Source organism: Lepus europaeus, chromosome 18, assembly GCF_033115175.1.
Source record: "Lepus europaeus isolate LE1 chromosome 18, mLepTim1.pri, whole genome shotgun sequence".
In the NCBI taxonomy this organism is placed as follows: domain Eukaryota; kingdom Metazoa; phylum Chordata; class Mammalia; order Lagomorpha; family Leporidae; genus Lepus; species Lepus europaeus.
Genome location: NC_084844.1, coordinates 62,069,731 through 62,085,708, shown reverse-complemented (window position 1 = coordinate 62,085,708; position 15,978 = coordinate 62,069,731). Strand labels below are relative to the sequence as shown.

At 61.3% G+C, this 15,978-nt stretch overlaps 1 protein-coding gene across 6 annotated transcripts in view; it reads right to left on the bottom strand.

Annotated features, from left to right (window-relative positions):
* The window catches only part of MPRIP (myosin phosphatase Rho interacting protein), a 114,490-nt gene that overhangs the window by 10,784 nt on the left and 87,728 nt on the right, over nucleotides 1–15,978 (bottom strand). For 4 of the 6 annotated variants that reach the window (XM_062216611.1, XM_062216610.1, XM_062216613.1 and 1 more), the window contains exons 12-16: nucleotides 13,589–13,678; nucleotides 11,461–11,570; nucleotides 8,398–8,965; nucleotides 6,254–6,370; nucleotides 289–3,987 (exon numbers count right to left, since the gene is read on the bottom strand). In XM_062216611.1, coding sequence (XP_062072595.1) covers nucleotides 289–3,987; nucleotides 6,254–6,370; nucleotides 8,398–8,965; nucleotides 11,461–11,570; nucleotides 13,589–13,678 — 4,584 coding nt within the window. The remainder of the gene's footprint in view (nucleotides 1–288; nucleotides 3,988–6,253; nucleotides 6,371–8,397; nucleotides 8,966–11,460; nucleotides 11,571–13,588; nucleotides 13,679–15,978) is intronic. The other 2 variants (XM_062216615.1, XM_062216614.1) reach the window with 1 other exon arrangement.

The following is a 15,978-nucleotide window of genomic DNA, read 5'->3' as shown; positions in this document are numbered from 1 at the left end:
TATCCTTGGCAGGGTGGGAGAGCAGGGGCTGTGGTGAGTACATGAGTCACGCTCTCATCTCCTGCCAGGGACCCGCCTTCCTTCCTGCTACTTCTCCTTGTTGGGGTGAGGCTGAGCGGGGGCTGGGGGGGAGGGGAGCTGAGCCCCGGGCCTGGACACAGCCAGCAAGCAGAGGGACCGCGGATGGTTCTGCTGAGTCTGACTCGGCTTTACCAGGAACTGCCTCCCAGCACCACCCCCGCCCCCTGCAGCTGGGAGACCGCCCCGCGGGTTCCAGGTGCTGAGGACCTTGAGGTTCTCAAAGTCCCGCTGATACTTCTCCCGCAGAGAGGCCGCGTCGCCCTCCAGCTCCTTGTGCCCCAGCTCCTCCCGCATGAGGCCCATCTGGGCCTCCAGCTCCTGGATGCGCTCCCGCAGGCCCGTCGTGGCGTCGGCTTCGCTGGGGGCCGGCAGGCCCTCGGGCTGGGTCGGGGGCCGCTGGTGCAGGCCGAGGGTCTGCTGCAGGCAGCGCAGGCTGTGCGCGCAGTGCTCCTGCAGGGTCCTCAGCTCCTCCTGGTGGATGGTCTGCAGCTCCCTGACCTTGAGCTGGAAGCGGTCCTCCAGCGTCTGCATCTGCTGCACGTGCTGCCGCTCCATGTCCTGCCTGTCCCTGGCCGAGGCGTCCAGCTGCCTCAGCACCTGGCTGCGCTCGGCCTGCAGCGTGCTCTCGGTCCTGCTCAGCTGCTCCACCACACACCTCATCTCCTCCTCATACCTGCCCTGCAGCGCACACATGCTCTCACTGTGCTTGCTTTCCGCTTCTTGCAGACATCGCTGCTGGTGGCCCAGCTGGGTGACTTTGGCCTTGAGCTCTGCGTTTTCCCTTTCCACGAGGGCGATCACTTCCAGGTACTCGCTCTTCTGCTTGCGGAGGAGTTCCTCGTACTCCTCCCGCAGGGCCCCGACTGCCTGCGCCGCAGGCTCCTGGCAAGTGGCACCCCCGGCCTGCCAGGACTCCCGGTAGAACCGGAGCTCCTTCTCATACTCCAGCCGGATTTTGCAGGCCGCGTAACACACCTGCGCCTGGACGATGGCGTCTTGAACCAGCAGCGACGAGTACTGCCCCAGGCCTCCCAGGCAGGTGCTGTACGAGAGCTCGCGGGAGGCCTGGAGCAGCCTCCGGCAACCTCCGAGCGACTCCCAGGGCGGCAGGGAGGGCAGAGCGGCGGAGATCTCCTCCAGGAGGCTGGCCTTCTCTTTCAGCTGCTGGGCCAGCTCTTCCTGGATGGCGACAAGGGCTCCTGAGCTCTGCTGGGGCCCGCGGGAGGGCTCTGGGGAGCCCTCCACGTCTGGACTCAGCACTTCTCCCAAGGGGCTCAGGTCCCAGGCTGCGCGCATGTCGTCCTCACTGCCCGCCGGCCACCCCAGGGCCTCTGACACCCGCTGCATCACTCTCTCGAAGTCTGGGGTTTGGTAGGCGCTCAGGAGCTCCCCCAGCATGCACTTGTGCTGCCGCAGGGCCCTCTGCGTCCCCCTCAGGGTCTCCTGAACGCTCTGCAGCCGATGGTGGAATGACTCTCTCACGGACTGCGTGGCAAAGCTGAGCTCCGCCCTGACCCACGTGGCTTCCGCCAGGCCCTGGGGGACGTACTGCTGCCCACCGGCCGAGGCGCCAGCTGCCTCTCCTCCCTGTGTCCCCAGGTGCTTCCTCAGGGATTCCACCTGGCTCCAGAACTCGCCATCCACCAGCACCTTCCTGGCCCAGGCCTCTGCGGGGGCCAGGGCGGAGACGGCGCTGCTCTGAGCCGCCGGCAGCGACTCTCCTGCCTGAGACACCTCACAGAGGACGCGGGACACGTCCAGGGTAGTGCTCTTCAGAGACTCTGCGATCTGGCTGATCAGAGACGCCTCCAGGGCTATCTGGTCAGACAGCAGCTTCACCTGCTCCTGCTCGCTCAGCTCTGGCCGAGGGGCCATCCCGCTCTCCACCAGGCGTCTCTCCTCCAGCCAAGCCCCCTGGGCCCTGCCATCGGCAGGGGCTGGCCAGGGCCGCAGGGCCCGGATGGCACTCACGAGCGCGCTCTCCACGCTGGCCAGCGAGGCCGTGCTGGGGTCCTGCTCGTCCCCCTGGCTGGCCCTCGGCAGGGCCCTCAGCTGTTCTCGGCAGCTTTCTAGGCACGACAGGGCCTGGCTGTTCTTCACCTGGAAGTCCCCCAGCTCCCCGACATGGCTCTCGACACTCGTGGCCCTCTCCTGTCTTTCCTGCTCCAGCTGGGCGGCCAGGGCGCCGACCTGCAGCAGGCTGGCACGGAGCTGCTCGCGGAGCTGGGCCTCGGCGCTGGCCCACTGCTGGTGCAGCGCGAGCAGCGCATCCCGGCTCTGGCCCTGCTGGCTCTCCAGCCTCACGGTCACGTCCTTGAGCTTCTCCTCCGTGACGTAGAGCTTGGTCTCCAGGGAGTGGATGATGGACAGGTACGTGTCAGGGTCGCTGGCTGAGGGTGGGGCGCCAGGCGTGGCCTCTGAGCACATGCTCTCCTCTGAGGGCGAGCGGTCCTGACTGGTGTCGGACGAGGTGCTGCTGGCCCAGGTCTTCTCGGACCCCTCAGGGTGGGTGTATTTTTGGCACTGGATCGTGGAGAACCGGATTCTTTGCCTTTTAGCCCCAGGTGCTCCCGGGTCGGGCTTGGCTGTGCTCGGCAGCTGCCCCTCCCTGCTGGAGGCGTCCTCTGCCTTCGGTGGCACTGTGCCCTCTTCTCTGCTGGGGCTGCCAGCGCCGCCTTCCTCCCCCAGGGCAGCCGTGGGGTCCTCGTCCTCCAGCCGCTGGCCCAGAAGGGAGATGCCACCCTCCTCCTCTCCATCTTCCGGGGCAGCCGGCGAGGGCTCCTCGGTGCCCGTCGGAGGCCTGTCTGCAAATTTCCTCAAAATCTCTTCCTTTTCCTGGAGTTTCATCTCTGTCTCTTCTAAGCTGCTCCCCAAGGCAACCATCTTAACCAAAGCCTCGCTGAGGTCCTGCTCTTTCTGTTCCAGAACTTTCTCGTGCACTTCCTTGATGCGCCTCAGCTCCTCCTCCTTCTCTTGGAGCAGGGCGTGCGTGCTCTGCAGCTGGCTGGAGACCCGGCGGTAGGAGCGCTCCAGGCTCTGGCAGTCGGCCTCCCGGCCGCTCAGCTTCTCCTGGAGTGCGGCCGCGCGCTCCGTCAGCTCCTGCAGCCGCTGCCTGGCGAGGTCCCGCTCGTCGCGAAGGCGCTGCACGTGTTCGGCGAGCTGGCGCAGGCTGGCCTCCCGGGCCTCCAGCTGCTGCTCCAGCCGGCGCGCCTGCTCGCTGCCCTCACACTTGGCACTCAGCGTCTCCTTCTGCAGGGCCTGCAGCCGGTCCTCGCAGGCGCCGGCCCGGTCCTCCGCCTCCTTCAGGCTCCGCAGCAGTGCCCGCTTCTCCTCCTCGCAGCTCTGCAGCAGCAGCGCGTAATTCCGCTGCAGCTTCTCCTCCACCAGCCGCTGCGCCTGCTCGCTGGCGCCCAGCTGCTGGCTGAGCTCGGCCACGCGCGCCTGCAGCCGCTGCACCTCCTTCTGCCGGTCCCGCTGCAGGGCCTGCTGCGTCTCCAGGCCCCGCAGCTCCTGGGTCCGCTCCAGCAGCAGGGCCTCAGCGCTCTGCAGCTTCTGCTCACTGGCCCTCAGCTGGCCGCTCAGCGCCGCCTCACTGTGCTGCCGCTGCTCCAGCTGCTCACGGGCCCTGCCCTGCTCCAGCTTCAGGTCGCCTTTGAGCTTGGCCAGCGCCTGCTCCTTGATGGCCAGCTCGGCGGTGGCGCTGCTGAGCCTCGCCTGCAGGCTCCGGATCTCGGCCTCGTGGTGCCGGATCGCGTCCTTGGCCTCCCCATAGCTACGCTTCAGGGTCTGATTCTGCTGCGCGATCAGCTCCTGGCGCTGGCACTGGGCTTCCAGCTCGCTCTGCAGGTCCTGGTTGACTTTATGGAGCCTCTGCCAGGCCCCCGACGGGGAGGTGGCCACTTCAGTCTTAAAGAAACCGATGAAACACTGGTTAGTAACCCTCGGCCAGACCTCCCCATTCTGAGTGTCACACCTCTGGCCAGGGTCAGCCACAGAAAAGCTCCTTGGTCGTTTGGCTCTTATCCTTTGCACAACTTTTTTTCCCATTAAAGAAAAGAAATCCAACAAATCATCTTAATTTTTTTTTTTTTGGTAAGTAGCTGTTTCCAGGTGAACAGAAAACACGGACAGTAACATCAAAAACCAGTTCTAACCAAACAGCTTCTAGGAGAAATAAATCAAACAAAATGGAACAATGGACACACCGAGAAGCCAAACAAAGACTGAAGGGGAGAGGACGGCGGGAAGCGGGGCGGCAGGGAGCACAGCACTGCGTGTGTGTCTGCGTGTGCGTGTGCACGTGTGTGTGTTGCAAAACAAAAGTGCATGGCTCTAGGCAACAAATCCTAAAAAAGCACAGGCACCAGGCGCAGGTAGATGACGTCACTTCCTTCCGAGAGAGGATGAGAAGGAAGGAAGGGAACGGCTGGAGACCCGTCCGCAGGGGGCATCGGAACACTTTCCTCTGCAAAGGGCAGCCAGGCCTCCAGGGACGGGAGAACTAACGTCTACCTGAAAGAAGACAGAACGAGGGCGGACGGGGACTGGGGCTGGAATCACCAACAAAACAAAACAACCTTCACGGAGAGCAAAATGAGGGCGCCGAGCATGCGGGGCACAGAACGAGACACAGATGAACAGGATCCCCCACACTGAAAGGCACGCGGGGGACGGCACTGCGGGGATGCAGGGAGAGTGAGGACGGCCCTGCCCGAGGCTCCCTCTGGGTCTGCTGGTGGGAAAGCCACAGATGTGACACTCAGTTCAAGTTCAAGTGCACTCAACACCCACACTGTGCACACTCCTCCCAGCATGGTGGCGTGCCACGCCCGCCCCAGCAGCCAGCCCTCCTGACCCCTCCTCCCAAAGAGCCCTGCTCCCTCCAGCCTTGGGTGGCGAGCATTCCCGAAGCTCGTGCTGCCTGACCCAGTGCTGGCCAGCCAGAGCTTCGGGGTAGGCGCATAGGCCCAGCCTCCGCTCAGCAAGATGTCCACACCTGGAGGGCCTGCACCGTGGCTAGGACCTCACAGCGCATGCAGGCCAGGGGAGGTCTACGATCACCGGTTCCAGGGCCCCGAGAGCCACCTGGCTGCAGGGGCGGGGAGGAGGCTCTGAAACTGTGGGGAAAAAGGAAGAGGAGGCCACGGTGGAGGTGGGGGCGTGCAGCAGAAGTGGCCAGGGCAAGGCAGGAAGGCAGGCTTCGGGGCGGAAGGAGGCCGCCAGGGAGGATCAGACACAGCCATGTGGCGGCCGTCAACCCCTCGGACTCTGGGTCTCTGAGCAGCAGGGCCCTCAGGGGTCATGATGCCCAAGTCTACGTGGGCATCTAGCTCCTGCCGAGGGGCAGCGCCGGGCTCTGGGACCTTCCTCTAACACCACATCCTCGGCCTGCGTCGAGAGCAAGGGTCCCGGTTTCATCGCTTCACTGCTCTGCCCTCTAGCACTGTACTCACCCACCTCCTATCCAGCACAGCCGTGCCAGGGAGCATGCGTGCACCTGTTTTGTGTCCCAGGATGAGCACGGGGCCTGGGGTGCTGTAGGACGGCTGGCACACACTGCCTGCCCCTGCCCACCTCCCAACAGCCGTGACAGGGCCGCAACCTAGGAAGCTGCGGCCTGGACCCATCTGGCGGGGATGATGGCTTGGGCTGCCAGCTCAGGGCCTAGACTGGGCCTGCCTCCCCTCCCCTCCAGGCTGGGCTGGCTGGGTGACCACACTGTCCCCCTGTTCTTCTCAGCCAGGGCAGAAAGAAAGAAGTGGGGGCAGCAGGCTTGTGCCAACAGCCCGGCGGGCTGGCGGCTGTGCTGCTGGCACAGGCAGGGGCTCTGGCTCTAGCGGGCCTCGGACGAGCTGTCAGTCACACGCTATGCAACTCCACGGCTTCCACCTCGGCACAGCGGGCCCCATGTGGCCCTTGGGAGAACAACCAGAAGTGGTGTGTGAATCTGTGATGCTCGTAAGGAAAGTGTAACGGCCACTCTGAGAACAACCTGAAGGCGTGTGGAGTGGGGGGCAAGAGCGACCGCAGAGCCACCGGCGCGCGGAGAGCCCCGTCCTGGGGCGCAGGAGCCCAGGCCGCCACCGCTCAGCCTAGCCTTGCCTGGACCTGATCGAGGGCCTGCCACACTGACGCCCCTGAGTGCGTGGCGGGCAGCAGCTGCTCCCCCTACCTGCAACACGTAGCCCTCTCGGGCACTCTGCTCGCGGCCCAGGGCCACCCTCAGCTGGTCCTGCAGGAGCCGGTTCTGCTCCAAAAGGTCCGAGGCCTCCTTCTGGCTCTGCTCCAGCTGTTGGTAAAAAGACACCGGTTCTGAGCAACGTGACAGCAATAGACGGAAGCGGCTACATGGTGAGGGGGGTGGCAGCACTGCCGGTACAGGACTTCCGGGGTCCCCACGTGCCAGCGATGTGTATGGTCTTTATCTGCAGCACGGGGGTGGAAGGTTCTAGCTCAAGCCCACGTGACTGGCTTGTCCCCAACCCCACCCCCTGGGCACACCCCCTGGGCACCTACATCAGCTCCCACCACACAGGACCCCTGTGGATGGCAAGGCCCGGACACCACACAGCCCTTCATTTCTGGGCAGTGAGGGCTCCGTGCTGTGTCAGAAGGGAGTCCAGCTCTTTGGGTGCTGTGAGAATCCCTGGGGTGTGCTCACCCAGCTCAGGCTGGCTCAATCCAGGCCCCGCCAAGGGCTTCAACCATCTGACCAGTTTTGCACGATGGAGTCCACAGAAAGCTCCGTTTCCAAAAAAGGGTGCCTGCAGCTCCCTCAGGCAAGATGTGGAAACCCAGGAGGAAATCCCAGCCTTGGATTCACTCGCACCCCAGCCAGCTTCTCCCCCAACACCTCCTGGGTCCTGTCTGAAGCTGGGCCACGTGGGCATGCCGGGTGGGGAAGGGAACAGCTGTACAGAAGACAGCCTGAGCTGGCTGCTCCCTCTGCTATGCGAGGCAGGGAGACCCCTGGCTTTTACACACTGAAGACTGACACCCCCACACACACAGTGACCCCCCATATGGGAGCAAGGTGAGCCTCAGCTGTTGCTCGGTCCCCTCCTGCCTCTGTCAGTGTCAGTGGGCATGGAAGATGCAGGGGCCAGAGCGCCAGTGCTCATGGTGACGTCAGCCTTACACGTTCCCTACAGCACAGCAAAGTGGGAAGTGTGACGTGCGTGAAGATGGCAAGGTTCAAACGCTCAGCAGCTACTTCCGTCCACACCTCTGCAGAGTGTCCCCAAAAGGCAGGTGTAACAGGCAGCGTCCCACAAGCCGCAATGCTACACAAGACGAGTGTTCCTCGTCCAAGACCCGAGCCCCAGACCCGAGCGTTCTAGGTGCTGGACCCTGCAGCATCTGCAAACTGACCTACTTAATAAGATAGCCGCTGAGAACGGGGCCTTATGTGTCAACTCCCCGTGACGGCCACTGGCGGCGGCTAGGTCTACGAAGACGCCTACACACCTGCGCTTGATGCTGTTTCCTGGTGTGCACTCCCTGCCCGTGGCCTCACGAGGCACTGGGACTAGGGACACTCACGGCGCCTGCTCGGCCATGGGTATTACTATCCTGGTGAGATGGAGAACCTGAGCGTGGGGTCTCATAGACTGAGATGTGTCTTCCTGCTGGATCTACTTGGGGCTGCCTGGCCCTGTCGACCCCGGGCAGCTCCATCTACCAGCTGACCCACCTCGGCTCACCACGGCCCCGCCTCCCTCCCCGAGTCCAAGTCTAGCCTGGTCTCCCGCCGCCTGCCGCTACTGCTCCCCAGGTCACTGCACAAACTCCCAGCTCTTCCAGGCCTCCAGCTGCCACCCGTTTCCCCAGCGCTATCCCATGCAGATGGAGGGTTAACTCTGCGGGTGGGGTCTGCCCCACAGTTAAGATGCAGAGGGCCTGCGTCTGACTCCTGCTTCCAGCTTCTCGCTGACGCAGACCCAGGGAAGCAGAAGCGCCGGCTTGGGACAGTTAGGTCCCTGTGGGACACCTAGACTGACTTCCCGGCTCCTGGCTTCGGCCTCGGCTGTCGCAGGCATGCGGGGAATGAACCAGTGGATGGAACACTGCTCAGGTCCCCCCTGCTTAGCGTCGCTCTTTGAGGCACTGTGGCAGGCAGATCTGCAGGGCAGCACCCCTGGCTCGGTGATCTCCTCCCCTCCCTGCCGCTCCACAGGAGCCGGCCCTGTCCTGTGTGTCTGCCTCCACTGTGGGGACCTGTCCATAGGCCAGGCGAGTCCCTGAGGGAGGGCTGAGTGCTGGAACCCACGGGCCACAGCGGGCACGGCTCCCGCCCCCAAGGCCCCCTCCAGTTACCTCCTTCTCCAGCAGGGAGGTCAGCTCGTGTGCAGAGAGCCGGTCGCTTCCGTCCTCAGGGGGCAGGTGCAGCGGGGCGATGGGCACCTGCTTTTCTTCCCGCAGAGGCGTGGTCTCCACCTGATGCCACCGCTGCTCTATCTCCACATGGACGTTCTGCGTCTTGAGGTCGACGGGGCCAGGCAGCCCGGGGCTCCGGTCCACCTCCATGCGCAGGGCCGCGTCCTCGCTGCCCACCCCGTCCGGAGCATCAAGCATCCCAAAACGCTTTCGCCGCTCTTCCCGCCGCCGCGCGCGTTCCCGTTCCAGCTCGCCTGGCTCGGCCTCGGAGCGCCCAGGCTCATGCGTGTCAGGGGGCCTGGCAGCTCTCTCCTGAGCCAGGGCCTGCTGGATGGGGCGGAACTCGGCCCAGTCAAAGGTCTTGGAGCGGCCCTCGCGCCTCCGCTCCCGTGCGCGGCTCCTCCTCTGCTCGGGGTCCGGCTCCCCGGGCTCCACCTCCTGCTTCTCGCTGGGCCTTGGGCAGGTCTCAAGAGAGGAGCCGCTCTTGTTCTTCTCCTCCGGCAAGGAGCTGGGGGCAGTAGAGGGGACACAGCGTGACATTCCGGCCCGTGTCCCATCCTGCTCAGTGCAGGGCGGGAAAGGACCGACCTGCCTTTACCCACGCCCCTTCCCTGCAGAGAAAGGACCTGGTTCTGCAGGGAGGGGGAGGGAAAGAGCCTCAGCTGGCCTCAAGTGTCCGGCATGGGGGACACTAAGGGCCCGTTGACCAAAGAGACCCTGGGCGGGGAGCACCATGGGGGCTCCGTGGACCCTGCAGCCCAGACCCTGCCCACACACCCAGTGAGGCCAACTCCATGCACCTGCACGCTGGGCAGTGGTGACAAAATGAATGGAAACAGCCACTCTCCCAGGAGGGTGCCAAGATTTCAATAAGCAGATGACAAGATTGGCTCTAGCGATCTCCTGTGGTCACTGGCAAGACAGGCTGCTGAGAGGGAAAGGCCAAGACCACAGGTGCGCAACAGGGACAGGGGCCCATGTGGCCACAGGCCGGCCACGCTGGGCAGGGGGGAGGTGCCACACCAAGGCAGGTGGGTGACCAGCAGCACAGGCTGCTGGTGTGTCTGCTACCCGTGGCAGGCAGGGCTGAGCTGGATCCCCTGAGGAGTCCCTGCCTTTCCCCAACTTGCCTAAAGCAAAGATTCCAGCAAGGGAGGGCCCGAGGAGGAAAGGAAGTAAAGAGCATCGCTGGCCTCTGCGGCACCTGGCAGCGCACTGGCAAGGGCCAGAGCAGCAGCAGAGTCAGCAGGGTCCTACCCGAGTGAAAAGGACCCGGAGCAGATCACCCAGTATCGCTGAACCAGGAGAGCCTGTGGCCACACGGGGCCTTGGCGTGACACGCGAGAGCAGGCACACAGCAGCCCTGCAGCCCAGGTGCGCCAGGCCAGGCTGTGCCTCCAGCAGCCAACAACCTCCCCACCCACCACAGACTGGGGCAGCGCTGAGAACCACAGCACCGCGCTGCACACCTGCGTGGATCGGGGCGTAGTGTACTCAACAATCCCTATCTTCTGAAGTCACGGAAACCTCCCGAGGAGAACACAGGCTAAAGACAGGCTGGGGAGCGAGCACTCCACCACCTTCAAGACACACTGGGCCAGCAGGGAGATGGACAGGCAGAACGCCTGCCTCCCCATCCAATCCTGGGCATGGTCCCTGCGCAGGACGCAGCATGGCAAGTGTGGGAGGCCAGCCTGCTGGAGCCACACATTAGCACAAAGTGCATCCGAGGGCGCTTTGGAGGTCTGCCCCAGGACAGCCTGAAGCTGACCTATTCCTGCCAGGAGCCCAGGCCTGGCAGTGATGAGGTGCACAGAAGTGGGCCTCGGGCTGCCAGCCTTGCCCGCCCACTGCCCGTGAGTGGCCCCAGCAGCAGCCCCGTCTGCTGCAGGCAGCATTTCTTACTGGCTGTGGGCACCCGACGGTCTGGACAGAGTGCTGGGATCCTCAAGCTCTGGCAGAACGATGGCCTACCTTGCCGGGCCCCAGGGGCAGCGGTGGGGGCCGTGCAGGATGGCCAAAGGGGCCAGGAGCGCCTGCCTATGGCAGCTCCTGTGCCTCCTGCCCAGCCATGCCCTGCTCTCACAGAGCCCTGAGACACACAGAGCAGCTGGACCTGGCCTCACTCACGTAGAACTTTAATTAAGATCCTCTGTTTAATGAATGAGTGGCAAAGCACAGACAGGAAAGGGGACTGAGACAGAACTCAGGTTTCCTGTTTTTCCTTCTTACTCAGAGCACGGTAAAATCAGGACAGAGACAGAGGTTCTGACAAAGCCTGGGCGCGGCCTGGGCTGGCCCCTGCCGCTGCCTCACTGCCTGCACCCAGGGAGCCTCCTGGGTGCAAAGTACCCGGCTGGAGAGGCAGCCCGGGGGCTCCAGAGCCCCGAGACGGGCACAGCAGAGTCCCGGCCCCCACACTGGAACCTTCTCCCCTTGCTTTTCAAATGGACGCTGCGGGGCAGGAGGGAGAAGGCATGCAGCCCGTCGCAAGGCATACGAACCACAGAGCGCTAACACAGGAGAGAACACAGTTTTCCAACTTGGGCTTCAGCACCGAGAGTTTCAAAGAGAAGCTTTTCCTGGTTGCATAGAAAGCAAATAGACGTAGGAGTGAGGCAAACAGGAGACCAAGAGAGAGCAACGCGGCTGGAGGGGCCTGCGGACACGGCACCGCAGGGTCAACCTCGCCCACCACGCACGGCGGCTGCCCCAGAGGCTGGCAGCCGAGCAGGCCCCGGGGGCGAGCGGACCACGCACAGGCAGACGCCGACTCAGCAGAGATCAGAGCTGACAATGGCCACAGACGACACAGGTGGACTGTTCCAGCCAAGGCAGGAAAACCAGAAAGCCGAGGGGAGGGGAGATGGGGCGTGGCCGGCCAACAGCAGGGACAAGGAAAGCGGAGGAGGGCTGCAGGCCACCCAGAACAGACTTGCAAGGGCCAATCTCCCAGCAGGGCGGGAGGCCCCCCGGGGGGCAGCGGGGCTCCCTGGCACATACCTGGTCACGTCCGGGGCGGTGGCCGGGTGCACATGCTTCATGATGGTCTGGATCCAGTTCCGCCGGATCCCTGACGTCATGGCCGACAGGGTGAACTCGCCCTCCTTTGTCTACACGGAGGACAGGAGGTGCCGTCAGTGACTGTCCGGGGAGCCGAGGGGGCCTCCCACCTGCAAGGGAGATCCTGGCACGGGACATCAAGGCCACTCATGGAGAAAGGACAGGCCACGGCTGTGCCACTCTCCTCAGAGCACCATATGTGCCCTGCAGGGAACAGATGAGAGCCACGCCTGGGCACATTTCCGCAGCAAGGGGAGACGGACTGTGCACTTGCTGCACACACACAGCAGCATGGGAACAGCACAGCAGTGTTGTGACGTGGTTCCCTGGCACGTGCCTGGGCAGAGGGAAGCTGCAGCAGTCTAGGGACTGGCGCCAGGGTACTGGGGAGCGGACGGCGCCAGCCCTCGAGTCTATGCCTGGGTCTCTTCTGAGCTAGGGGAATCTGTGTCAGTCCCAAAGGGCTGTGGTTGTCAACTCTGTGCACTGTAACCCAGGCGGACTTCTGGGCCCAGAAGTCTGCATGAAGACCCTGCAGCAGGTGAGCCCACAGAAGTCCAGCTCCGGCCCCACACGTGGTAGCAGCTCTCCATCTGCCACTTGCACATTCTAGGCCTGGCCTTTGTCCTGCCTGGTTCCTAGGAGGTGACTTCTTAGCCCTGAAATCCCATGAGTGACCAGAGGGTCTGTGTGACTTCAGTGGACCCCCGGGGTTTCACCTGAGAGGCCCAGATTTGGCTCATGCCTCTCTGCTGTGGGCAGTTCTGATTCTCATCTTCTGCTATAATAGAACCAGTCCTCAATGCAGGGTTTTCCTGAATTCCCTGAGTGAGGCGGTTTTTAGAAACCCCCAAACCCATGTTGTCAGACGTGAGGGCAGACATGGTGATCAGGACTGGCATCAGGTATGGCTGACTCCGGGCCACCTGATGAAATGGCCACTAAGACCGTCTTATTTGGACATGGTATTTGTAGCACAGCAGGTTAAGCTGCCGCCTGCAAGGCTAACATCCCACCTGGGTGCCAGTTTGAGTCCTGGCTGCTTCACTTCTGATCCAGCTCCCTGCTAATGGCCTGGGAAAGCAGTAGAAGATGGCCCAAGTGCCTGGGACCCTGCCACCCACGTGGGAGACCTGGATGGAGTTCCAGGCTCCTGGCTTTGGACGTGGCCCAGCCTTGGCCACTGCAGCCTTTTGGTGGGTGAATCAGCGGATGGAAAATTGCTCTCTCTTCCTCTAACACTCTGCTTTGCAAATAAGTAATTTTTTGTTAAAAAAGAACCATTTTATTCGTGTAATCAGATTATTTCTAAGAGATTTCTTTGTTTATTTGAAAGGCAGAGCGACAGTGAGAGTGGGACACAGCCAGCTCAGAAGCGGGGCGGCCGAGACGAGGCCCGGAGGTCCGACATGGGGCAGAGGTATGGAGCGCAGCCGCACTCACTGTGCTCAACACCAGCCCTGACTCCTCCTCTGAGGGCAGGGCAACGCCTGCTCCTCTGAGTGCCTCACAAGACTCTGGGGAAAGCTGCAGACTAATCAGTGAGTGAGCAAATAAGTGAGTGAGTAAGAACCTCTCTACAATTTTAATAACACTTTCATCCTTACTCTCTGTGTCCCACATCCTTGCAACTACCCCAAACTGCAGGATCGAAAAAGAAAAGAGGAAAAGAACACTCAGGGGCCAGTGCTGTGACACAGTGGTTAAGCTGCTGCTCATGACTGTGTCCCAAATCGGGGGGCAGGGCTGCCTCACTTCCTATTCTGCCCCCTGCTAACATGCCTGGGAAGGCAGCAGACAGTGGCCCCTGCCGCCCACATGGCAAACCTGGATGGAGTTCCAGGCTCCTGACTTCAGAATGGCCCAGGCCTGGCCATTGCAGCCATCTGGGAAGTGAAGCAGTGAATGGAAGTTCTCTCTCTCTGTTTCTCTGTCACCCTCCCTATCAAATAAACAAACGTTTAAAAAGCAACAAGAGCCCCGGGACAGAGGTGTTGGGTTCTGACGTGCCGGCTGTACAGGTAAGGTCAGACCCACCCGGTGCGCCCCCACCTCTGCCCCAGCTCACATGGATCTGGAAGCCGTAATTTCTCTGGACTGGATACTCTGTGACGTCATAACAAGTGGACAAGTCGATCTCCCCGTCCAGGTCAGCAGCCTGCAGAGAGAAGCAAGGAGGTCTTCCGAGGTTCCTTACAGGAGTCTGATGTCCCTGAGCGAGTCCCAGGGACGACTGTGTGTCTCACAGCAAAGCACCCGACCTGGCCCACGGCCGTCAGCACAGGCCCCACCCAGAAGTCCCACGCCACCACCTTCCATGTATCCGGCCACAGGCCTCCCACGTCACCTGCTCTCTGGCAGGGCTGACGGCTGACCTCTCTTACAGTCTTACAGACCAAGGACCTCAAAGACTCTGTGTGTGCGTCCACACGTTTTTCCATCTACCACATGAGAAGCCAAAACTGAAAATGTAAACATGTATGAACTCATTTAGTACAAATAAGCACAAGGTCTCATCCTTGTCTCCTACGTGGGAGCGGGGGTCCAAGCACTTGTGCCATCTTCCGCTGCTTTCCCAGGTGCATTAGCAGGGAGCTGGATCAGAAGTGGAGCAGCCAGGACTCAAATTGGTGCCGATATGGGATGCTGGCATTCCAGGTGGTGGCTTAGCCCGCTACGCCACAGTGCCAACCCCAAGACTGGGACTGAAAACCAGTAACTTCTGCTGTCCCCAATGGACGTGCAGGAGTGCACGCCTTCTGCTGCTGCAGCCTGGACCATGCTGAGGTACTAGCGGTTTTACCTGCTGCTGCTTCTGTGCCATCGAGGTGGGCAGCAACATGAGAGCTGGGGCGTGCCGGCACCTCTTCGGCAATCCTGCCCAACACTCGTTCTGTGGACCACGGACCCCTTCCTGCTCCCTGCTCCAGCCCCCTCCTTCTGTGTAGTGGAAAACTGTAACTTTCACAGCTTCGCTGATTAACAAATGCCACCAGCTAACCAGTGTGGCCACAGGCTGTCCCCACAGTGACTGTCAGGTCAACACGTCATAATGGAATTACCACAGCTGACTCTCCCACTGCCACCTCTCACGCGATGCCAAGATGCTTCTGAGAGTTCCAGAGAAAAGGGTAAGGAGATGGTACCCAAGCCCTGCTCTCTCCAAACCCCACCCGCTTTCAACATCCAACTAAGCCCCGCCCCAGACACCGCCCCCTATGCTGCAGGTGGCACTGAGGGACAGCCCTGAGCCTGCTGCCTGCAGCCCTGCTGGGCCGCTGCTCCTTCATCTCCCTCTCGTGACAGAGAAGAGAACCTGGCCGCAGCCACCCCACGACACCAGCAGCGCAGACGCCAGCACAAGGGGAAAAGCCAACAGCATCTGCAGACTACAAACACGGCTTTGGCCATCACCTCCCCTGGAAGAATCCCAGGGACCTCCAGGGTCCAAGGTCACATTCTGGATGGCTGCTCTAGGCACACACAACCAAACACGTGTGTTCTCTTCTCCTGGGATTACAGGCACCCACGCTGTACTACACCTGTCTTCCCGAGCATCTTCCCCTCCTGTCCATAAAGCCCAGTTCCAGGTCTTCACTCGTTTGCATGCACAGTGTGTACACCACATGTAAACTGTGTATACTGCATGTGTGTACACCCTGTGGGTATGCAGTGTGTATATCATGCATGCATATACTGTGTGTACACACCACATGTGCAGTGTGCATATTATGTGTATATACACTGTGGGTGTATATACTGTGTACGTGTACACCCTGTGTGTGAACAGCATGTTTACCATGGATGTGTACACCCTGTGTACAGCACTACTGTGTGTATGGACACCATATGTACGTACAGCATGTCTACTGTGTGTACACACTGTATAGTGTGTCTGTGTGTATACACTTTGTATAGTGTGTATATGCTGTGTGTATATATATATATCCTGTCTATGTATATGCCCTATGTGTATACAGCATGTATACTGTGTATGTGTACACCTTGTATACACTGTTTACTGTGTGTGTATACGCCCTGTGTACAGTGTGTAACTACTGTGTGTACACCCTATGCATGTACAGCATGTCTACTGTGTGTGTGTACACCCTGTGTATGTACAGCATGTCTACCATGGATGTGTACACCCTGTGTACAGTGTGTAACTACTGTGTATGTGTACACCCTATGCATGTACAGCATGCCTACTGTGTGTGTGTACACCCTGTGTGCAGTGTGTAACTACTGTGTGTGTGTACACCCTATGCATGTACAGCATGCCTACTGTGTGTGTGTGTGTACACCCTGTGTGCAGTGTGTAACTACTGTGTGTGTGTACACCCTGTGTATGTACAGCATGTCTACCATGGATGTGTACACCCTATGCATGTACAGCATGTCTACTGTGTGTGTGTACACCCTGTGACTGGTGAACTTCTTCCTGATGTGTGATTACAA